General features: G+C 42.1%; 1 protein-coding gene across 2 annotated transcripts; it reads right to left on the minus strand.

The window, feature by feature from the left end:
* Nucleotides 1-2,996: 2,996 nt before the first annotated feature.
* On the minus strand, nucleotides 2,997-23,457 carry CRTAP (cartilage associated protein). Of its 2 annotated transcripts, XM_015619962.3 has the most exons (9): nucleotides 23,397-23,457; nucleotides 22,848-23,336; nucleotides 19,284-19,433; nucleotides 18,507-18,678; nucleotides 15,900-16,028; nucleotides 14,834-14,979; nucleotides 12,767-12,850; nucleotides 4,169-4,258; nucleotides 2,997-3,704 (listed from the first exon to the last, which is right to left on the minus strand). In XM_015619962.3, the coding sequence occupies exons 2-9, from the start codon at nucleotides 23,292-23,294 to the stop codon at nucleotides 3,645-3,647; spliced, it is 1,278 nt and encodes a 425-aa protein (XP_015475448.1). In that variant the 5' UTR covers nucleotides 23,295-23,336; nucleotides 23,397-23,457; the 3' UTR covers nucleotides 2,997-3,644. The 2 variants fall into 2 exon arrangements, with proteins under 2 accessions (XP_015475448.1, XP_015475449.1); XM_015619963.2 differs by lacking the exons at nucleotides 4,169-4,258; nucleotides 23,397-23,457 and having other exon boundaries at nucleotides 22,848-23,308.
* Nucleotides 23,458-25,123: the final 1,666 nt, after the last annotated feature.

A 25,123-nucleotide genomic window follows, 5' to 3' on the forward strand; every position in this document is an offset into this window, starting at 1 on the left:
GTTTCCATGAGCATCAGCATCATACTTTACCTTGCCAAAAGTGGAGACAAATCTAAATATCCCATCATGTTAGGCAGAAGCTGCTGACAACTCATAACTGCAGGAATTTGGGGTGGCAGAAGGGAGGCAAGAATATTCCCACTGCCTCCCAAGAGGAGTTGGCAGGATTGGAAGAAGAGACACTAAGTTATTACAGTCACATGTAAATGCTGGCATTTAACAATAGCAGCAGGAAAAGAAAAATCACTTGAAAGAACCTGAGAATGCTGAAAAAAGCCACAATAAATACTGAAGAACTGGAAGAGAAGCTATTTCTCATTAGAAAAGAACAAGGGTTTGAGAACTGCTTGTACTTATTAAGATGGAACTGGCTTGGGACTGTACGTTGTGGAAATGAAGAAAGCCAGAAAGAAAATCCACAGACACTTGAACAAAATGAAAAAGGGATCATGGTGCCATCTCACGAGGCTGCAAGAGTATCAGTTTCCTCCTCAAATTAAATTAAATGGTAGAGGACATCAGACTTACTTTAAGTAGGCTTAAGAAAAATAGATCACTGGCTGATGAACATCTTAGTAAACCATGAAATCCCCACCTGAAAAGGCACAATGGGAGGGGAGTTTAGCTGCAAGATCAAGAGGAAATCAGTGAACGCGAGAAGGGATTAGATAAGGAAGCCTTGAAGACCAAATCACAAGCTTGCCAGAAAATTGATAATACCTGAGAGACTTGCAATAACCACTGAAAAACTGTTTGATGAAGAGGAAAAATCAGGGTTCAGAGGAATCAAACGTATTCCCACTATAATCCGTTGAAGTCAAATGAATCACAAAACAGGTAACTCGGGTGCTTAGTTTTCACTGGTGGACTGAAAATATGGCAGTATTTTACCATGTCCTTTGCTCTTTAAAAAACATAATAGGACTCTCAGACAATGCTGGAAAGGGGAATGGAGTTCTTTAACTGGACAGAAGTAATTCTGGGTGCAAAACAAAGAGGTCCTGGAACTTCCTTTCTCTCATACCTACTGCAGTCTATGCTACTTGCTCCACCAACAGGCAACACCTGATTAGGAGCTTTATGCACATGCCATTTCCACATGGGATGTACAGTCATGGAACACCTTGGGCTCAGGAACCTGAATTACAACCATCACTCCTGGAGCCTTTGAAGCTTTGCACTGCAGTACCTACAGACAGCACACAGGAGCAGGGGCACCACAAGGCACCACAGAAACAAACAGCCAAGGGAACAGCCAGAGCTTGGCAGAGCTCTGAAGTCAGTTTGGTAAATGGTGATAGAAAAAAGTGAACTAAAAATGCTGTAAAGCAAAGACAATGTAGATGGATACATCCATCTCCAACACTCTAATGGTGGGATTCCTGGTTTGAATGCTAAGAGTATCAAAGCTAAAGCTACTGGCTATCACAGAATCACACAATATTATGAGCTGAAAGGGACCCTGGCCCAGCACAGGACACCCCAAGAGTTGTACCATGTGCCTGAGAGCATTATCCAAACACTTCTTGAGCTCTGTCAAGCTGGTGCTGTGACCACTTCCCTGGGGAGCCTGTTCCAGTGCCCAACCACCCTCTGGGTGAAGAATCTTTTTTTATTATCTAACCTAAATTTTCCCTGACACAGCTTCAGGCCATTCCCTCAGGTCCTGTAGCTGTTCACCACAGAGCAGAGATCAGTGCCTGCCTCTCCTCTTCCCCTCACAAGGAAGTTGTAACTGCAGTGAAGTCTCCCCCATCACTGGTTGAGCTCCTGAGGACAAAATCTGGAGTTGTCTATGCAAGCTGGAAGGCAGAAGGTCAAAAGGGAACTCCAGAGCAGTAACTTCTCCTTTGAGCATACACATACCTCCAACAAGAGAAAACTAAGGATAAATTGGAGAAGCTACAGCAGTAGAATATTAGTGTATTTCAAGGGGGGAAGTGATGGTTTACAATCAATTGCTTGTAAACAATTTTAAAAAGTTACAAAAAGCAAATTTCAATTCTTACATAAAATTACAATGAGCAGAGTGGTAATATTATGTAGAACAAAACCATGAGGAAATGCGGTATGTACAACCCTCTGTCAGTTCAAGGCACACAGCAAGCCATATTTCTGGTCTCCTTACCACAAGCTGAGTTGGGAAAATCTCCTAAACTTAAAAGGCTCTTGATAGATTTTGAGATTAAAACAGTCTGCCCATCAACTCCAGTTGATTTAATTAGTTGTGATTTATATTAAAACAGTTAAAAAAGCCAATCTGATCTTCCAAACATCATTCACACTCAAATTCAAATGTTTCATTGCTGTCATATACTGAAGGACACTGAAACCTCATCCTTTGGATTCTCCTTCTTATTCCCTATAGACACTCAATAGTGTAGACTATTACAGCTTATATAAACTATAGCAGCAACAACTTGGCAAGCTGATGTAGACCATGTTTTGCCTTTTTAAAAACTCAAAGCAGATTAAGGGTTTGTAGTACACTTCCTTTCAGCTGAATTACAATTCCATCATAGGAGGTGAATGCTCTTCTGGATGCTCACATGCACAGAATGCTCATCTCCCCTTGATGAAACCACTTGCAGGACTTGATCCTTGAAAACAAAAGAGGAAAGCAGAGGATTTCATCCTGTATCCTTCTCTGAGTTCAAGGGGATTTTTTTCTCTTCAGTAGACTTAAGCACTAATTCATTACTGTTCTCTATCATACCTTTTTTGGTCTGTACCAATACTTCTGTATTGGGCTGCTGTACAGTTAATTAAAAAAAAAATCACATGAAAATGTTTTTCATTATTCCACTGAAAGTCACCTCAGTTTCCACCAGTACTTGCCTCTGGATGAAAACTATGTAAATAGTCCCACCAGGCTGAAAAAAACACACAAACTAATTTTTTACAGAGGAGAATACATCAATTATCAGTATTTCATACAAGAGTAGCCCCACCTCAACAGGGACCACAGGCTATTTAACAGAAAGAGTAACAACTGGTAGGAAGCAAAAATTATTTTTATTCTCAGTTTCACATAATGGAATTTAATTTAGATTTCAAGAAAGACCAACACTGCTTTCAGAATTCTTTAAGCAATGTTTACAAGGTCATTAGTTGTGCTTTGTTAATCACCTTATTTCAGCTATTTCAATGTACCTTACTATCTTTCAGGTGCACCAGGATTCATCAACACTTTATTCAACATCATATAAAAAGACATATATAAATAATACAATTCATAGCTCAGAAAGAGGAACTGTTATGTCTTCCATAGTTCATAACCTGACAAAAGTTCTTGAGAATTTAGCTGTACTGCTACAACTTAGTAGAACAGCACCAAAATGAAGAACCTTAGTGTTATCCCAGAAAACAGAAACAGTCTGTTTTGTTGTGTTTGTGTAAGGGAAAGAAAGCTCGAGGGGGAAACTCATGTGCACCAGTCCTGCACAGTGAAAAGCCATGCTCACAGAAGAGTCAGTGCAGCATGGAAGTGACCTTTCAGGAGTGGATTTTCTTGGGATAGAAAGTGCAGCATAAAGAAGCACCTTTGAGGTATATCTAACTGGAACTACAGGTGATCAAAAACAATAGTAAGGAGCAATGGTGAGTCTTCACTTCTGTAAAATACTTTGTGGTGGTTTCACTCATCAGGATTCCTTTTTTTCCTCCACTTCTAACAGCTCATCAAGGAATTCCACAACTTCACCCTAGAAATGATAAAATTTAACAGAAATAAATTAACCCCCAAAATTGGTGGGAAATTTCTGCTATTTTAATAAAAAAAATTAATTGCAATGATAGGTGTCCGAATATTTTTAACACCCTCCATGCAGACACTAGTCTAACAAACCTATAAAATGCAGGTAAATGGCCCATACAGGTGTAGCACAAGACTTGCAGTGACACAGACTTTAAAAAGAGAAAATGTTATATATTTCACAGTACATCCTTTTGTACCTTTATAGGTACTTAAATAGACAGTGAAATCCTCAGACTTAGAGAGGAATAAATGTTTAAAGCACCTGTTAAATTAGGAATTTGTTAGAATACCATAAAACATTAAAAAATTTTAGAAAGCTGCAAAATTTGAAGCCAAAGCATTTTCTAGAACCGTAACTTTGTATGTCTGCTCTAACTGTTTACATCCCCTGTCACACCCTTCAACACACACCTTCTCCATTTTCAGCCACAGATCTTCACAAAGCCATGCTTCAATGCAGCAAAAATGTGAAGAACCAGAGATACCAGAATGTTTTCCATACTAGAAACAAATATACTGGATTTAGATTAAGACCAGAAAACTTACAAGCTTCACTCTGCTAACACAGGGCACTAACACAGTGTAACAATCTATTTAAACTACTCCTAAGGTAGTTTTATGTCCTATTATAGCTTAGTAAAATGTCTTCCTGCAGTCAAGCCTGAGTACTCTGGGATGATACAGCCCCACTTGCTGGAACTTACTGTCTTGTCAACTAAACTATGGTAACTGAGCTAAAACCTTCTGTGATCACCCCAAGGTAACACCTTCAGTGGTGAAAAGCAGTAAATGTGCAGCAGCATCTCAAACTACTCAAAACTGACTGCAGCAGCCCGTCTGCTGACATTCTCAGAAACACCAGCATTTTCTGGTTTGCCTTCCATGCACAGCTCAGAAACAGTGCCTGAGAGGGGAGACCCTGTGGGAATACCTGTGCCTATCCTCACTTTTTTATACAACTTAAAAGCAGAGAGATGCAGATGCTCAGTGCTACATTTCCAGCCTTTTACTCTAGTAACTACAATGTTCTGATAAGCTCCTAATTTAACTCTGTTTCCTTTAAACCTTTCTGTCCTTTCTTTATTGACATAAACCTGTGGTCTAAAAAGGTCTTAAGAGGTCATTTAGGTTTTTTTCAAAACAAATGGTAATTTTCTGTTGGAAAACCTGATCATCTCATACTCACTCTCATATTTAAATGAATGAGAACTTACACCAGTTTCATTGAAAGCAAGTCATCCTTGTTTGGATGCTCATTTTCCCTCCTTCCTTCACCACCCATTCCAAGTCTCTGTGAACTGTATTAGGCTTCAGTCTGTTCAACTGATGTTTACAATCCCAATTAAATTTTTAGCACATTTTTGTCCAAACAGGCATTCCTTAGAAAGACAGCATCTTCTAGACACATTCTGAGACTCAAAATGTCACTGTTTTCTAGTCTGGTCAGAAAAGGGCATCAAAACTCTGACAATGAAAACAGTAAGAGGAAACAGAGAAATTTTGTCTATTTTGAATACAATAATGGTATTATGGATATTGTGATTAAAAAATACCAACATTACACTTTTAGGAGGTATGACTAGCTGGGAGAAAAATAGTGAAACTGAGCAAACAAAAATAAAAGCAGGAGGAAAGCTGGCTGAAATAACTGCTGTTCTTACTCCCTGCTTCACAGTTCCATCTCAAAAGACCACTGAGATTTTGCAGCTATTACTGAAGGATGGCAATTTTTTGTGCCTTGAATTTGTTCAAAATATTTAAGTAACCAAATTCATATTATTGGCAGACTCATCACTAAGATAGAAATTTTCAGAAGACACATAACATACAGACAAAATTCAAGATTTTATTTCTGGCATGTTTTCAAATCCAGAAACATGTAAGAAATGAAAAAGGATATTTAAATGCAACAATATTAGGAAAAAAATCCCTAAACAAACCTGAAATATGAACTATCTAGTGTCTGAAACAGCTCCAATGGAAAGCATTGCAGAAGCTGTTGTGGTCTAATTAGATGTACTGAGGAATAAGAGAGGTTGAAATGTAGCAAAAATATAAAAACAGTTACTGAAACAATATACATAAAATATTCTGCAATACAACTGAATAATTGCCTGGATGTTGGTTATTTTAGAAAAGGCAAAAACCTCCAGATTAAACAAAACCCCAGTTAATATATTTTTGCCTGAGCCTTCTCAATCAAAACGTAAAACATTTTCAAGTTGTCAGTAGAGTGGTTGGCAGCCCAATGAAATGGTGATAACGCTGCCTCAGAGGAGGCCATCACACTGTCACACTGGCAGCTGTCACCAGGCTGATCACTGTCCTTGTCCCATTAGCACTCACTTCACACTGCACCAGACATTCAGCTGGCTGAACTCAGTACATATTCCACAGGTGCTCATTCCAGGGGAAAAATCCCATCTAGGAACTTGGTGCTGATCTATGCCTGCAGACCTGGAGTCTGAAATGCGTCTTCGATACGATTTACTCCCTCAGTGAGACAGAATCCCTCCTGTCACCTGCTGTGCTCTTCGGCTCCTCCCTACTTTTTCAGAAAGAACATCCAATTTTCCATGCAAAGTCGGCTGCAAACCCGTAATTCCTTCTGCTGCCAGCTACTCGAGGGCAGTACAACCACCAGCTCCAACGCAGGTCCCATAAACACAGCGGTGCTGATGTAAGTCATGGTGAGCAACCCATGGCCCAAAAGGTGATGCAGATACCTGGCGGCTAGGTAGGAAATCAGGACGTGAAGTGTGGCTGAGCTCAGGAAGAGAAGGGTTTGTTGCCAGACCAGTGATATTATCACATGAGTGATACTTAGGCAGCCAACAAGTGGCAAATACACTCGTGGGCTGCTTGGTCAGGTGCAGGGAAGCATTTCCTCTGTCCACAGTAGTGTGGACAGGCTTGCCAGGTACAGGATGAGCAGCTCTGTGGCACCCACAGCCTCCCTCCCTGTGCTGCCAAACACTTCCCTCTCCCAATCTGTGGACAGGGACAATCAGTGGAAAGTGGGGCTGACAGACCAAGGATGTATGGGAAAACATGGGACAGGTATAGCCTGCAAGGTGTGACACTGAGCAGAAAAAAGGGAATGTTCCCAGACTGGTCTGAGTGGTAGGAGGAATCAGAAGCTGATCTGTCCAACTGGAACCTCTAATTATCTGTTAGATACATGAAGTGAGCACTCTTGGTGTAGATTAACAACTGAACACAGGCACAGACAGAAAGAACAAGTTTTGTGCCACAGTAGTTAATTCAAGAAGGTTTTACAGAGGGTATGTGAGTAGGTGCATTATAATAAAAAAAATAATTTTAAAACAGAATTCTTGGTCAATTCTGAGTAAGCTAACCCAGGCTAGTGAGATTGTAACCCAGGCTAGTGAGATTGGGGTACCATCATAAGAGAAGCTAGAGCACTGGAAAAAATAAAATAAAATGAAAGACCAAAAAAAGAGAAGAATGCAAAACTCCTCACTTAGTAGCTCAATGTACTGAGTGTCCAAGACCATGATATACATTGGGCCATGTTGTAGGCCAGGCCCTTCCTCATGCAAAATTAAATGTCACATTCACACTCACAAAACACAGCTTTTTTTGAGAAACATTTGTACTTTGGAGACTCCTGGCCAACTATTAAAATAAAACAGCAAAGAGGAAAAGCTATGAGCACCTAGCTCAGTTACGGCACACTTGAGGCTGATGGTCCAGCACTAACTTTTCTTTCAACAGCATCATTTAAAAACAGTAGCAAGCAGCAGCTGCACTGCCCTGACAGACCCAGACACTTTGCCATGGCTTGCTATGATTGCCTTCTGCAAATGCAAGCATTAATCATTCATGGGTCCTTGCTTCCACCTGTAATCTGTTCTGTCCTTTCCCAGTATGGACTGGAAAAGTTATGGGAAACAATTAACTTTCTTGTAATAACCCATGCTTTCCAATGCAGATCTGCTAATGGCCTCTCCTATAGGGATTCTGTATGTACTGCAGTGGGATATCCCATTCTTCAGGGCAGAAACAGAGAAGATAATAAAAGACAGTGGTCTAAAATGAATTCAGATCCACAGAAAATTATTATTATTATTATTATTATGGGCATGCTTTCGTGTGTGATTACCAGGGAATGGATAGGAAACAGCTTTTATTCTAACTCATCCAACAGCCTTAAGAGACAACCCACAGAGCATGAAGAACTGGCTGGATCTTTGTTTCCTTAGAATCTATGACCTAGAAGAAAACTATTTAACCTACAAAATGTCCCCCAGTTGTCCTTCAGAGCAAAAATTCAAATTTTGCTGAAGTTCAAAGACCTCAGTCTTTGGAGACTTGTTCAACAGTGAGATTAACAGATTTGATTCCTGCATGTACTGAGTGTAGGTGACCAGGATGTGGTGAGAAGGGTGGCCTCTAGGTGAGGAGCTAGCTGCCTTATAATTAATTATTGTCCTAGTAAATAATGGGAGTAATCACAAGGGTTAGGCTATGAAAATCAGCAGATTTTGTTCAAGAACAAATAATCACCTTGAAGAGCGAAGACAAATACCTGATACAGATGACTGTGGAGGACATTTGCTTTGTGGACCTGGCAGAGCCTGCACACACACAACCACACACCCCACTGGCCAGCAATGTTTTGGAAGGGGAAAACATTATTTGAGAGTAACAGTAAGGCAAGTGTCAATGAGTGGCTCAGCCTGAAAGGTTTATTCAGCCTTCAACCAAGAGAAAGTTTCTTGATCTAACCTTCAGTTAAAACCTGAGAGTTCACTGCGACCACCTCAAAGCCCTGCCAGAACTTCCATGAGCTGGACAGTCCAGGCTGGACATTCCTCACATTCTAGCTGGGGAAAAAATAAGAAAATCACTCAATTCTTTGTGCAGAAAAATTATTTGGCCTGTAACTTATTTCTTTTTCAGATACATAGTCCACACTGTGACCAACTGCCACATACTTTTAGGGCTTTTTTTTTTTTTTCAATATTAAGAGAGCTTAGTTGTTTTTTTACATGAATATTAACTACTTTCTCAAATATTTTCCTGTTTCATTTTAATAATATATTCTGAACCTTTAACTGTTCTTTTCCCGTATATTATCAGAGATTACAGTACACTGCAGTTATTACAGTAGTATTTTACAGTAAAACAGAAATGTGCTCTCTCCTTAACATATTTATAATGCCTATAAAACATGAGTCAACCCAATTGCAGAGGGATTTCAACATTGAACCAATTGCACAGAGAGCAGAAGCCTTCCTGTGGCCTTGTTTCTGAGCTCTAATTATGCTCTCTGGCCTGCTTTCTGCTGCATGCAGAAGCCTAAGAGAATCTGGGCAGTAGAAGTTCCTCCTAATGCCAGTACCTGCAGCTTGGGGCCATCCTGCCATTTAAGCCCAACCATGCTGGCAGTTTCCCATGCAAAGTGGCATAAATGGGAGTAGGAACACCTTAGACCCAGACACACATCCAGTGGTGCAGAAACAAGAGGAGAAAGCAGAAAGACCCAGCCATATGGGAAAAATCTCCACTAGAAAATGATGATGGAAAACAACCAAAATCACCTCATCTTCCTTTTTCTTTAAAAAAGTGTATGTTGAACAGGGACCACAACACTGCCCATTAGCTGGCAACTCTCTGAAGCAGCTGCCACCAGCTCTTCTCAGGGCAGCAGTGCTGTTGGAGCTGTGCTGGTCTGAGGTCACAGGCAGGGCAGGGTTTATAGGTCTGCACTTACAACTTGCTGATACAAGCACACTTGTGTAAATCACTTGAACATATGCAAGGAGTTAATAAAGCTCGAAGTATGTTGTTAGCAATTCCCAAACAGAAGAATAGGCTGAATTCAGATAACTATTTGCTATCAGTACTCCACTGGGGCCCTTGTGTTTTGATGCTATTCCTTATGTCCTCTTTCCACCAGTCACATTAGTTCAGTACTTATTCCTCTTTGCGTTACATGGATGTGATGAAACACAGAGCATCTTAATTTCAACCACTACACAAATGGGACACACACTATATACAAATAAAAAGAAAGATGTCAAAAAAAGTGGGTCAAATCTGCCAACAGCTTTTCACCTACTGATTAAGTACTGAAAGAAAAATCACATTGTAGGCTCATCCCTGCCAAATACTTGTGGTTCTTATGTAATTTAGAACAGCTAAGTAGCTATCTTCCCCCCCAAAAAAAAATTCCATAAGAACGCTGACTTTATGGGCCAAAAACACGTCTCATACAATTAGTGTGGTGCTGGAGTTACATCTACACCAACTGTCTGGCTCTTTACTGCATTTCAGCGTGCCACTTAAATCTGTGCAGTACCAGGACTTGTATCCATGATAGCCTTGATGCATTACACATCTGAACAGAAATCAAGAAGCTTGTCTATCCATGGCCAACTAAGATGACAACACTGTAATGTTCTTTTAACTTCCCTGTGGAAAACCGCAAGGATATTTAAGAATAATTACTTTTTCTTAAAATTAGCTGGCGCTAATATGCTGTCACCTCTACTGTGTTAAATGTTTGAATTAAGAGTTTTTCATTTCCTTGTGGAAAAACATTAATGGAGTAAAACAAGCAGGACAGTATTTCTTGTAGTAACATATGCAAAAACCATTACTGCCTATTCCAGCCTCTGCAATTACTGCTATGTATTCCTGAGGAAGCCAAATGTTTTCACTCGCTTTGCTAATGGGATTTAGAAAGACACATGGATGATCTGGGATACAGGAGCACTGAGATGTCTGAATAAAATGAGATTCTCCACATGAAAATAATGACACTCACATAGGAAGGAATCCTCTTGCCACATCAATCTTTTCGCTTCCGTCAAGGGAAGAAGAATTATTTTGTTTCTGCAGATTATCTTGTGGGCTGTCTTACTGGCCACTTCACAAACAGCAAACATGGACCACAGAAACTCACAGAAGGTATGGACTACAGCCCAACAAGCACATGGTTTAAATAAACAGAATGCACTTAGAAGAGAGCTTGCCTTCATCCTTAACAATTTTTAATAAAGTTTTTACTGCAATGCCTTATCTGGGGTTTTCATCAGTTTTCAACATTCCTATGGAACAAACTTTTCTATCTGTGCCAGGAGAAATATTAAACAAAATAAAAAATTCCACTTATACTACCAGGTCCTGCCCATAGAGCAGAAACTGCAAGGCAGTGGTTTTACCTTTGTGCTATTCCTGCTCTGTCTGCACTCCCTGGCAGTCTCCTGCAGCCAAAGACAAGTTCTGGTAGCCAGGGATTTATGAGTTCACTACAAAAGCCAGAGCCAAGCCAGCGGCATGGACAGCCTCCATCCCTCACAGGTTTTTGGGCCCTGCAAGGGAGGGCACAGAGGCCCTTCAGCTTTTCCCCTGAGAAGAATGGTAACTTTCCTAATACAAAGAGAATGGGAGGTATGGATATCTGTGGCATAAGCAGGCCCAGTAATTTTGGTTGTTTGATCCAAACATATAATCCAGTGTAATGTGACTTCCTTGTCAGCCCAAAAGTCGAACTGAGGTTTACACTGTGCCACCCTCCTGCAGATTGCAAGGTCATTTGTAATTGTCCTGGTGAAAGGGGCTACAGGAATGAATGCCAGCAAATAAATGCTTGTTTGTTCTACACACGCTGCTGCAGGCTGAAGATTGTTCTTGAGCCCCTTCTTCTAACAACATATGGGGAAAACCCTCAAAATGGACTTCTTCACCCCCTCCTTAATTACTTGTCCCTGGGCTTTGAAGCAGCAGATAGAAAAGAAGGAAAAAAGTACAAATTAAGTCGATTCCTAACATAAGAAAACATCATGAACAAAGCACAAACCAACATGGCAATATAAAAAGTGCTCAAGTGTTTCACACCTTGATGAAAATACATACAGACTAGTCCTCATCTAAGCTTAACCTTAAAGCAAGCTTATTAAACTGTCTTTCAGGGGGTTTTACCAAAATCTTCAGGAAAGTCTTCCTGAATTCTGGTAACCTTGCAATGGAATTTTACATAGAGTTGTGTTCAGATCACAAGATTACCAAAGGCAGCACAGACATTACTTCTCTGCTGTAAAATAGTCTCTCTCCCTATGTTGTGCTGGATAATAAAAATTGCAAAGGTGTTTTCATTTTTTAACATAAACCATCTTTGTCTTTTCTAAGTAGAAAAGACCTTGGCAGTGCTCATTACAGATACCCTTGCCTCGTGTCCTAACTAAGCACAGCTCTTACTTTGTCAATGCCAGCAACATTTCATAATTTGAAGAATTTTTTTAAACCTCTGAATGAAAGGACCCAAAAACAAAGCAAAAGGCAATCCAAAACCTCCCATGAGTTATACTTTAATTTCAGTTGTGGAAGGAAATGCCCTTTCAGCAATTAAACTACTTTTCTTGCACCAAAATAAAAAATCCCTTTTACTTATTTTCCAGTGTAAATAGTAGTCATTATATGTTATTTGGTCATGAATTCCAACCATTTAAAAAGCATGACTGGGTGACCAAAATGCCACTGAGGAGAAAAAAAATAACAGATAACAAGACTTCCTTTGGACAAAAATTGCAATTTAGGTGGTTACTTCTGGACAAAATCATAAGGAACCTTTAAATCTAATTTAGACAACATTTCAGAAAAAAAAATAAAATCCACACCCCCTCCAGCCCCCCCAAAACACCAAATCCAGAAAAACATTTGGTTTAAATATATATACACGATTTCTCTGCCCCCTGGTGCTACAACTCAAAAACTGGGTTTCCTTTTTTTCCTGTGGGCTCAGTGCATTACATATTCACCTTTGTGGTAATTCTGTCATGTTTCTTTTAAATGGTACATGATGTTCTTTGGGTTTGTTCTTTTAGTCCACTTACCAAACAAAAATTTATTATAAATTGGTCGTGTCTACAAGAAGATTTGTCCATATTAGTGAAATCCTGAAATTACGGCTATGTATCATCTTCACTTTAAATGTGATTGCTGCTTTTTTGACCATGATTTCATTTCTAGACAACTCACCTCATCATCATCCATCAGATGTTCCTTTGCAAATTCATACATTTCCAGCTGGAGTGTGGTAATGTTGTGGTATCGAACTGCCTCCTAGCAAAAAAACCCCAAAATTTCTGTTACTTTAGGGTAGCAAGACAGGGGAGAGTCATCACATGTGTACTGAAACTATCCCAGTGAAGTCAGACCCAGACCTTGTAAAGGTAGACCCCGGGCAGGGTTCACAGTGTTTGAGAAACGAAACAGCTAACAGCATATTCCAAACTCTCCTGTGGATCTTCCCAAGCACAGGCTCCCTCACTGCAACAACAAAGCACTCTCCTCATGTTTCAAAGCACTGGCGAGTCTGAGAGTAAGGAATGAGACTGCCAGGGCTGAGCAGCAGCCTGTGCCTGCATTCCAGTGGGCTCTGGACAGGAGAAAGCCTCTGTCTCCCTGTGCTGGCCTATGGCAGCAGGCAGTTCTGGGAAACAGACACCCTGAGCCGATTTGCATGATAATGACTCACCAGGCTGAGCCTGGGCTAGGGAAACTCTGCCAGGTCACTCACCTGTCCCTCCTCACTTCCCAGCCTGGACAGCACAGGGTAGCTCACTCACACACTCTCATATTTGTGAGCACCAGTTGTCATCCACTTTGATTACTCCCTTTAATTTCTTTTGGGGAAGAAAACAGGAGACTCCCTCCTTCACAAGAACATCTAAAGGTTAGTGCCAGAGCCAAATGTTGCTGTCACCCCATTACCACGTTTTGGAAATAGACCAGAGGCATTATGGTTTTCCAGGCAAGTGATTAGGACAGCAAGCAACTTCTGTTTATAGCTACATAGATCAAAGTACAATACAGCTGTGTGCATTTAATATTTTGTGTTTTAAAACAAAATTATCTGTAGTGGCCAGCTCCAGGAGTTATCAATGAAACATTCAGAGTGCATGTGTAGGGCCCTTGTTCTGCACTCTCTGCACATGTATGCCAAATTTGTCTGCGGTTTGCAGTTTCATGCTTGTGCTACCCCTCACTCCCTCCACCACCAAACATTGTCTCCAACATGGTTATAAAGCACTGTTCTGTTCCCAAAAGCAGTGACAAAGCAGCGGTCCCCTTCTCCTGTGAGCTCAGACTTGCTGTTGCTGCCTTAAAGAACCAAATGCATTTTTGCTGCTTTTTGTCTCGGCCCTGCAGAGCCAGGGCAGGCCTGGGTTCCCACTGTGCCAATTAAATGTGTGCTCTAACAGGCATGACTAGAAGGCACTAAATTTAATTTGTGGGACATATACTGCTAATGACTAACTAGTTGTACAGCCCATATGACTGATGCCTAAGCAGTCACTGAGTGTCACAATTTAGCTGCATGACTTAAATCATGGTAACAAGAAACATTGGAAAATACAATTTGATGCCACAGTCCAGGCTGTAAAATTTCCTTGGACATGAAAATCTAAGAACAGGATGGAAACCCATTTTTAAAATAGTTTTCCAAAGCCAGATGACAATTGTTGCTGGATGGACTGGTGTCTTCTTTGCAGCAAGCATTTTGATCTAGATAATTAGATGCAATACGGTCCTGAGCCTTCTTCCATCCTCATCCACCCAACTGTATTCTAAATGGAGTAAGTGGAAAGCCAGTTTAGCTGGAGTTACCATATTCAGACACATTCCAGTGCCCACAGAACCTGAAATAACAAGCGAGTGGGCAACTATGTGTCGGCAAATAATGATTCACAAAAGCCTGAATGTCACTCAGAGATTTCATCACCAAAGATTTCAGGGGCCAGCTGCTTCATTTATAGAGGTACATAAAGATATAAATATGCCTAAGTGCCAGAGAAGTACCAGGAGTTTACTTCTCATCATATCTTATATGTTATCGTAGTACATTTCAACAGCAAGGGAAGAGTTATAATGACATTCACTGTTTACATGACACACTACACCTCTGTGTACAACTTTCTATATGATTTTAATAAAACAGGATGTGTTGAACTCCAGAACCAGCAGATCTCCCACATTTTCCCACTATATTTTCAGAGAAATATTTGAAACGTGTCTAGAAGGCATTTTAGGTAATTGACTTACCGATCTGGGCTGAAAATCCTCCTCTTTAAGTCCCCATTTGTCTTTGTGGTACTGGTAGTAGACCATGTTCTGTTTCATTACTTCATCTTTTGCGTCGAACAGAAGGTAGCTAGCAGCACATGAAGCTGCATTCTTCATGTCATTCACTAATTAATAAACACACACCAAAAAAACCCAGGTAAGGTAAATGAACAAACTCCTACTATTATCTAAGCTCTGGAAAACTCAAATGGAAACACAGCCCATACTCTACCTCCTCACCAGCTGCATAGAGAAAAAAAAATTGCTCCCCAGAAATGATATGCTATTTTTGTGTTCTGAAACACATACGGCCATGATTCAAAAATCAATTCATCATCAACCTTTGATGGTTTTCTATGAAAATCCTAACCAAATGCTACCCCCAGGTATCCCAGTATCACCCCACAGCTTGGTGATACACACTGGGATATTTATTTAAAAAACAAACAAAAATATATTAAACCCCTCCTTACTTCTCTATTAGGATTGATAAAGAGGGTCAAGGTAAAGTGTGTAGTCAAACAACACAAGAAAGAGTTATTAGTGGCTGATGTGTCTTCCCTTTGATATTGGAGCCTGCAGGAACAGCTGTAAGGGTTCTTTACAACTGAAATGTGTTCTTTACAGTGCCAGCAGCTCCTCAAGAAACCACAACTTTCACTGGTTAATTTACCTATCAAATATGTCATCACTGAGCACCAAACACTACAATTTCTGTTAAGTGGTCCCCTCTTTCTTCAAAACCCATTTAGCCCCATTCTAAGAGGATGATAAGAATCCACTAGGAAAAAGCAAATACTATGAAATACTCCGTAGGTTTGTCTGTGGAAGAAATTCTGTCCCATGTATGTTAACTACAGTGACAACAGGGAGCAGAAGACATCAGGAAACTTAGATTTTCTGTCCCAGAACAGTTTAAAATGTAGATTCTGGAGGCTACTACCTACATTCTAAAGCATAAAATTAGAAGGAAAAGATGATGAATGGAATCTGTCCCACATCATCCAACATCAGCATTATTTAAGCAAAATAAATCACTACTTACATTTATAATATGCAAACTGCAAGTAATGGTACATGGTGGCCACAAATTTTTCAACGACAAAGCCTCCTATAATGGGTGTCAGATTGCTCTCACACTGCACTTTGCATGCAAGGACTTCAATATAATGATCTGGAAGGAAGAAAACAGCAACAGAGGATATGGATAGCACAGAGTGAATTGTAATAATCTCTCTCATTAGTCACCCACTAAACTTCGGCCTTATAATGCTCTCCTGGGTCCTGTGCATCTGGATCCTGCTGCTTGGAAGTACTGAGAATCTACAACTCCATATGAAGCATGAATCAAGTGCTGGTACTAGGCCTGTAAAAATCTGTACGGCTGACTTTCAAGGCATCAAAGCTTGAATTCCAGAGAACCGAGTACTTAGGTTTCACTGACACCTGCAGGCAGCATGTGGTTGTGGGTTTTACAGAGTACTACACAGTACTGCATTATTTCCTAGCTGTAAACTTAACAGTGCTTTCTTTCCTTTCCTAAACTTTGCAAGCCTCTGTAATTTCACTACGTTATTGCACAAATAAGGTCCCCATGCTGCTGAGTAAAACTGTGTCACAAACAGACACAGCAGGTGATTGCAAAATAAACCTCCAGAGATGGCTGTGTTATGGGCTCAGAGTTTGGATGTTTTAAGAGAGAAGAAAGAGGAGAATATGCTGCTTACCACAGAAAAACTTTCAGACAGAAACAGGTAAGTTCACAAGCTTACCCAGTCTAAAAATTTCTATATATAATGCAATATAGGACTGTAAGTGATTTTATCCTCAAGAATAAAGAATAAAAGAATAAAGAAGAAAACCTTCCAGCAAAAAGTTTCAAGCATTTTCTGGATATATCATATTCATCAACAGCACAGAAAAGAAATATTTTAAAGTCTTAGTTTCCCTGTTAGCCACATTTGGCAGGTGAAAGCAAGTTAGCTAAGCCTGTGCAGCAAATTTCTGACCAAGGAAAAAGAACACTTTTCATCCCTGAAAACTGCTAACATGAAGAACACTAAGGTTAACTAAAAATAACTGCTGAAACTAACTAAAAATAACTGGCCTAATGAAATTAACAGACCCATCTTTTATAAGAGCAGTGGAATTTCCAGACACAGTGGTGTTCAATTCCAGCCAGCAGTTAAAGCCAGAGATGTGAGTCCCTCAGTGAAATGATCCCACACAATGAGGACAGCTGGCTTCCTAACATAACTCACTGCTCAGGAATAAATACATACCTAGTGCAAGACCCAAATACTTCTGGTTTACACTTACTGCTACATCTGCTTCATGCAGACCCTTGGAGGCAGAATATCTCTCCCTGGAACACAAGCACGATTCAGCCCAGGCAGTGCAAATAAATGTGAACATTCTTATCTCAAGAGCAAAATACTTGAAATGCATGAACATGGCCATGGTGACATCATGAAGTAATTCCTACCTCTCCTTGCCATCACTACTGCTGGGAGTTGTCCTTTCCTTCCAAAGAGGAAGACGAAGGGTGACAGTAAGTGTCAATCACAGCTGAGCATAGACAACTACTCTTTACAGTGCCTTGGGAATTGTCCTGATGTCAGAGCTCTGACCCACTGTGAAAGAAAGTCTGTGTTTCTTGCTTTACCACTTGTGATTTGCGCTCCACTCCATATTTGCTATCCTAGACACCTGCCTGTTTTGCCCAAGAGCAAGTCAAGGCTTGAGGAATAGCCTGCAATAGCTATTCCATGTCAGCTGCGCTGGTGGATACCAGCTGCACACCATGAGCACGAGAAACTGAAGCTGCTCTTGTGTAAACATGCTTCCCAAAAGTTTCCCCTCACCAAGACATATTATGGCTTTAGGACAAAAAATCGGTGTGTTTTTCCTTAGGGCAATATAAAACATAAAAAATGCAAGAGAATTTCTAAGCTTATTGAGAGAACATGCAGGTGTTCCCCACAAAAATATTGTCAACAACACTGAGCTGTCAGAGCACTGACAGAGAAATTACTTGTTCCTTTCACTGCCAAAGAGCATGAGAAAGAAATGTGTGTGTGCCATTTTGACAACAATTTAAAATGTTAATGTCCCTTTTCCTTTGCAAAGCAATGGATTTTTTTTTTTCTTTTTTGGCTATACACACAAAATACAGATGTTACCTACTAGTAAAACTCTAATGTAGGAAAGATTAAAAATAGCCAACAGAACTTTGCCATACTTATGAGAAAGGAGACACAGCTCACCAGACCTACACAAACCACAAAGCTGATTTCAAAGGCAGGCTAACCATTGAGCCCCAAAGGTGGCCAAACTGATACCAAGATGATGATCAAGAGACCTGGGTGGATGACCACTGCTACCCAGATGGAGCAGTTGTTATTTACACATCTATGTTGCTCTGACACAGAACTTCCATGCTAATGTAATATCTCTGCTCTGATTTCCTGATAGATCTCATTTATGTTACTGAAGAGAGGAAAAAAGTAAACCAGAATTCAAGCAGTTTTCAGTGAATCTAATAAACTCCTAACTGGCCTAAACTGAGGAACAGGACTTGGGTAACCAACCCTAGGAAAAAACTAAGATGCATTTTGGGGACATCTTTCCTTCCTGTGTCCTAACCACTCACCTGCAATGGAAAGATAGAAGTCTTTAAAATCTGTGATCTCTCGGGAGCCTTCACAGGCTGCTATGCAGTCATCATAAGCTTTGAAGAAATCTGGAAGAGCCAGTTCCATGTCCGAGATGGATGTCCGCCAATTGTCGCCATTGTACGCTCTCACAGCCCTGACAAAGAGATTCTGAAAAATTGGCAGGAATGAATCAGCAGTAGCTGTGAGAAGTGTTGTGTAAACTCAAATACAGTAAATGATGTCTCTACATTTCTGGATGACTGTATGAACTGGTCTCCAGATGGATATAAATACAGGAGACTAAAGGATTTTAACAGGTATCTCCTATAGACCAGAGTATGTAATTCAATTTCCAATCAGAAGAAAAGCCTGCTGGAAAGAAGTAACAGTGTGAGTCTAAAGCACAGGCTGTGACAGAGATATTCAATGGAATCTTGAAGCCAAATGTCTGAGCTATTTTCAGCTGTGCCACTACAGCACACATGAATTTGGCTAACTAGGCACCTGCTTAGCTCCAGCAGCGATCTACAAGTAGCAGCTTTCGGGTACGCATCTGTCTGATTTGCTGTGACTCATTTGTGGAACAATTCAGTGCAGGAGAGGTGAGAATTACTGAATACAGCAAGAAGGCAGAACAAAGATGACTGAGATGACAAAAAGAGGGAGATTAAGAACTGAGAACAAATAAGCAAATGAGATCCCTGAATCTCACCCAATAAGAGGAGTAATAGAACAGTACCAAAAGAGCCGACCCTCCTAAATAAAAAGCATACCTCATAAGGCTTTGTCTCCAAGTCTTTAATATGCTCCTCAGCATCAGGTATGCTCTTATAGTAGGCCATATTTCTTTGCATCATTTCATCATCTGGATGCTTCAGAAGAAATGTGTGAGCTGCTGCAATAGCTTTTGGAAGATTATTAGCCTAAACAGGGATAAGGAAAAGAATGTGTTAAAAAAATATTAGCAGGAGAAAAGAAAACCCAAACAGTTCAAAAGTTCCTAGTTTTGTCAATGAATTTTCCTGCATTCTCTATATTCACAAACCTACTGAGAGCACAGTCTCAGCAGATACAATGGTACAGTAAAACTGATATAATTCTTCCCAGTTTTACTCCCAGCTGCATCACTATGAGCAATTTTTTTTTTAACTTTAGAAGTCTAATATTTTTGCAGACAGTATAGATGATTACTGTAAATCAAAAAGATTAAGTTTTACCCCTTGCCCTCCCCTGTACATAGAGCTGACAAAGCAAAAGTCTATACCAGGGCTCCTGGGAGGGATTAATCTCAGAGCAAGTACATGCTAACCTACGGATACTGGTCAGGAGTCATCATTGTTTGTATGTGTTTATGTCACTTCTTTGCCTAGCAGCACAGAGGACATTATTACTATAATATATTTTCCTGGTGGTATTACAAAGTTAGAGCATACTGCAGAGACTTGGTCAAAAATTGTGTCCTAAAGCAATTTTCTGCACCCATTTTTAAAGAAACTTTAATCCCTGTTAGATATACTTTGTGAAGTGTTCATTTCTCATTTACAACTGCATGTACCAAACACCTATGCACTTCTGTGTGCATTCCACTTACGATTTTTAAAAATCTTACACATAGACATGCATATTTTCATAAATTACATAGTATATATGTACATATATAGGAAGAGTGAGAGAGTAAGAAAAGGTCTGGGGTATTTGTGAAATGTTAAAACCCTTTTTCTAGGCCAAGATCCACATCAGCCCACTCAACATATTGATTTACAGGCGATACAGAGTGAAATAGCTCACATGTGAAATAGCTTTTGGCAGCACATGCTGGAAACAAGCAAGAATCCCAGGCCCATGTGCACACACAGCCTTCTGCGTGCATCCACAGAAACTGCCCTTTCATTTCAGAAAGGAACCTGAGAGACGGCTGCACATGAGCAAGACTTCAACCCACGCACTGCTGCTGTGCCGCTAGCAGTGGCCCAGCACTGGAACTCTGCCAGCTGCCCTTCCTGGCTGTCCCAAAATTACGTGTTTCCACTCAGCCCAGACCGTGCTAAATGCAAAGGGAAATCTCAGCTGCACTTTCGTCAAATGCCTGGTTTCTTTTGTGCTGTAGCTGTAACCCTGCTTCCTTGGGAGACTGACAAGTCTCATTTTTGCTTAGGCTCATGATTCACCCTTGGTTTCCATTTTCATCTCATAGAAAAAAATGAAAGGTTTTGTAGAAACACACTCCTAAGTGAGCTCAGCGGCTCTGAGAAAGCTCCCTCCAGAGGAGCAAGCAGCAGCGCAGGAAAAGCTACTCCCAGAATCTTACAACGTGGCAAATTTCTCTGTGGAGCCCACCTGAATACACACACAGTCACTCTAAAAAATTACATAAAGCATTTTCCTCCCACTTCTTCCTCTACTATAAATGCCATTGAGGGGGTGGAGGGGTAGGGGAAGGGGGCAAGCTTCCTTCTGCAGAAACCACCAGCCAGGAAAAAGTCCTATGGATGCAGCAGTTTGTAGATCTAGAAGGCCCATTCAGAACTCCCCAAGACAGAGATAAGGGCTCGGAGCTGCACTACAAATCCAGTATGAAACACAATATAAACAACAGACACTCAAGGCAAACCCACCAAACTAGGCTGCTCAAACTTAATGCAAATGTGATTGAAAAAAAGAGTTTAAAGGGAGGGGGAGGGATTCCTCCAATCTCCCTCTCACACTCCTACCTGGCAGTTACTTGACTGTATTTGAAATGGTAAGAAGGAAAGATATTTGGTGTTATCCATACATTGCAATCTTTGTATGTGCCACAAGGGGGGAATTAATAGTTAAGATAAGAAGAGGCAACATTTGTGGTGATGTCATTTTGGTATCCATATATGGCTTTGAGAATTTGAGGAATTCCTGCCATCTCACTGAAAAGGCAGAGGCTTTAATGTATCAAGTTCTTTCGCATGGTCTTAGGGAAGGCATTGGACGCCAGTGTGATACTGTGCTTGTGGATACTGTTCTGGTTTTATGAGAGCACACTTCCCTGCATCTGTTTGGAAAAACTGCTGAGAAAACAGCACTCCTGAAAACAGGACACAGCAACAGTTTCAGAAGACGTGTGCTTTCAAGAGGCAATCTCAAAACAGTGCACAAGCATACAACCCTATGTAATGAATACTGGGGTAGGTTAGCAGTGAATCCCTGAAAGAGAAAACAATCTAAGGAAAGAGCTCAGCTTGTTTCCTCCCCACAGAGAGGCCCTGATTACTTCAAATGCAAATAATTGCAGTATCTGAGGGGATGGCAGGAGAGATGGACCTTGATATAGAGATCAGAAGGTGAGCATGAGAAGGGAGAAAATTATCAAATAGATCCTGGACAGAAGAATGACAAGCTAGAAAAACAGGATGAAACCTGTTAAGAGTGTTCCCAGTCTTGGCTGACCAAAGAGCAAAAGGTAAATACCATTCCAGGGCTAGCATTATAGTGTCCCACTTCAGCAGCCAATTTTTGCTTCATTCCTTTTCACAGCTGTAATGAAACTGGAGTTTTCCAGGCACAAGGCTATCTGCAAGTCACAGGCTGGGGGCTGCTGCACTTGAAAGAACTGGACCAGAAACGAGCAAGTGAAGAAGGTGGACACGCTGAAGGAGAAGCAGTGAAGATCGTTTGCAATAGCAGAGCTGTGACACGAAGAGTCTGAAAAAGGTTCCAGAGAAGGTTAGAAAGTAAGGCAGATGGAAAGATGAGAGGGACAGGAATGACACAGCTACCGAACATAAAGGCAGCGTCCAGTGACTGGATGTCAAGGAAGAGCTGGAAGGGCTGATTCTCAGGGACATACTGGATGAGCTGTAAAAAACGGGTGAAGGGCGAGCTGGATGGTATGTGGGTAAGCAGGGGAAAGACAACTCACACACTAATCCCACTGTGGGTTACAGGAGAGGATTACAAAGTATAGGGTTGGCAGCCTAGGGGAACAAGGACTGACCAGGGGCAGGGAAGAAATAGAGATGAGGCAGGTGACAAGGGGTGTGGAGAAGGTGATGAGGAATGAGGTCGTGGCCCAGAGTAACCTGCTCCGAGGGCCAGGCGAGGTCGGCATGACAGGAGGCTTTTCTAGCACTGGGTGCACCAGGCACTTGTGGTCTGTCCAGACTGTCCTGGGACACAGCATGCTGTCCCCCTCCACCACGGCACCGACAGACGCGCTCGGCGCGGCTGGAAGGTAGCACCGCACCAGGCGAGACTTTGAAGAGGAGAGCCCGCGACAGAGGTAGGGGGAGCGGAGGCAGGGCAGAGAGGCGGGAGGAGAAAGGAGGAGGGATCAAGGAGCGGGGCGGGATGAGGGGGGCTCTCACCTTGAAGTAGGCGAACTGCAAGTACTTGTAGGGCTCGCGGCGCTGGAACTCCTGGAGCAGGTCGCGGCCGGGCTGCGCCTGTCGGAAGGCGGGCAGCCCCTGCTTGCAGCGCCGCAGGCACTGCGCCCGCCGCAGCACCCCGGACAGGAGGCGCAGCTCCTCCAGCGCCGCGCCGGGGGCAGCGGGGGCCGCGGGGGACGGCTGCCCGGCCGTGCTGCAGTTGCGGTGGCAGAAGGCCTCGCTGTCGCGCAGCAGGCGGTACAGCCGCATGCTGACCTCCAGGTAGCTGACACTCTCGGGCCAGTTCTCGGTGCTGTACTGGTCCAGCCCGTAGCGATAGGCCGACTCCAGCGGCATCAGCTCGTCCCGCGGGAAGCTGCGGAAGCTGTAGCGCTCGTACTGCGCCCCCGCCGCCGCCAGCAGCGCCAGCAGCACCGCCACCCACATGGCTGAGCCTCCGCCACCGCACAGCACCGCACAGCACCGCACAGCACCGCACAGCACCGCACAGCACCGCACAGCACCGCACAGCACCGCACAGCACCGCACCACGTCGCTGCCGCCGACGGGGCGCAGGGCCGGAGAGGCGGCCCCGGGCCGGGAGGAGGGGAGGGAAAAGCGGGTGGGCCGGGGCGAAGGCAGGGCAGAGGCGGTCCCGGGGCTGGGGCGGAGGGAGAGGCGGCCCCGGGGAGGGAGCCCGGCCGCGGCGGGGCGGAGCGCCGGCTCCTCCGGCCGCCCTCGGTGCTGCTGCCCGGCTGGAGCCGGAGCTGGTGCCAGCGGCAGTCACCTCCGCAAAGAAACTTCGTTAATGTGTTTTGCTTTTTCTGCCGTCCACAATTTAGGTTTTGTTAGGAAATAGGTGCTCTAAACCAATCTCTTGTACCCTTCAAATTTTTTTGGTGTGTGTTTATCTACAAAACTTGTGACATGGGTTCACGCATTCATGTTGTGATGAAGAGCAATAAGTGCATTGTTGGAATACTCCTAGAATTCTGGGCATTATTTCCCTTGAAACTGGAGTTTTAGATATTATGTTAGAAGGCGTTGCAGAATTTTAAGTACTCTTTCTGCCTCCTGTTGCTGTTTGATGTTTGGTTTCCTGAGGAAAAATAACATGGAAGACTTATAATGAAAGTGGTTTTGCACTTTTTTGGATACTTGCCAGATAAGTATACTTCAAATGTGAGTTATAGAGCAATAGAATGCCAAGTGTGTCCTCCACTGGTTCTGTGAGGTGCTTTGGGGCATTTGCTGATGTCCAGCTACATTGATAATTAGTAATCATTAGTAAGTGAGAAAAGCTGTGGCTGCAGATCCGAAGAATTTGAAAGTTCCTAATCTAATCAAGCAATTTGTTAGAATTGTTCTTTCAGTCTGACACATAGAGATCATTTGCAATATAACAATATGCAACCTCTCAGATTTCACAGAGCTGGACCAGCTGCTCTCTCTCCACTGCTCTTGGTGGACTCATGTGCTGATCAGTGGCGATCTTGGGGCTGAAGAACCCTCCAGCTTGGAAAAAACTTGTGTAGAACCATTCACAAATGATAGCATGGCTTCAAAACTAGACAAATAGTGAAGGCCCAGATTTTTGTCTATTCTTTTAAATTTTACACTGAGAAGTCACAGGTAATTAAAAACAAAACAAAAAACACACCCCATAAAAGAATAATAATAAAAAAAAACCAACCCCAAGTCCATGACAGTTCCAGTATTTACCTTTCCTTTAAATGACATTTAATCCTGTGCTTTCTGGATCTAGAAAGGATAGTTCTCTATCCCTTTGCTTTCTTAGGCTGAGTATCAGTGCTTATGTAGGTGTGCCACCTAAATGACCAATCATGAAGAAAATTATTCCTTAGAAAGACTTAATACGTGGACTGTTTGTCTACATTTCTCAGCAGAGGCAGACAGAGGATGGAGGCTGGTGAACTACTCAAGGATTCTTTATTGCAGTGGCTGCCTTTATAGCAGGGGCTCTCATAAATTACCGAGTTGAGCCTGCCCTTCTGAGCCCAGAATCACCTGCAGGCATAAGTGTTGGAAATGTTGTATCTAAGTGGTTGTTACTATTTCACACTTCAGGCTTGAACGGCTGAGAAATCTGGAACCCCAGATTCTCTTTCCTGTGGCAAGACAGACACCAAAAGCCAAAACCAAACCAAAAAAAAACATCAAAGGTCACTGGTGTTAGGGCTGAGCACCAACATGTCCCCAGCCAGGCTTTGAACCTTGCCTTGTTGCTAGCCTTTTGTGTCAGCTCTGCCAGCCTG

The sequence above is a fragment of the Parus major genome, chromosome 2 (genome assembly GCF_001522545.3).
Source record: "Parus major isolate Abel chromosome 2, Parus_major1.1, whole genome shotgun sequence".
NCBI classification, from domain to species: Eukaryota; Metazoa; Chordata; class Aves; order Passeriformes; family Paridae; genus Parus; species Parus major.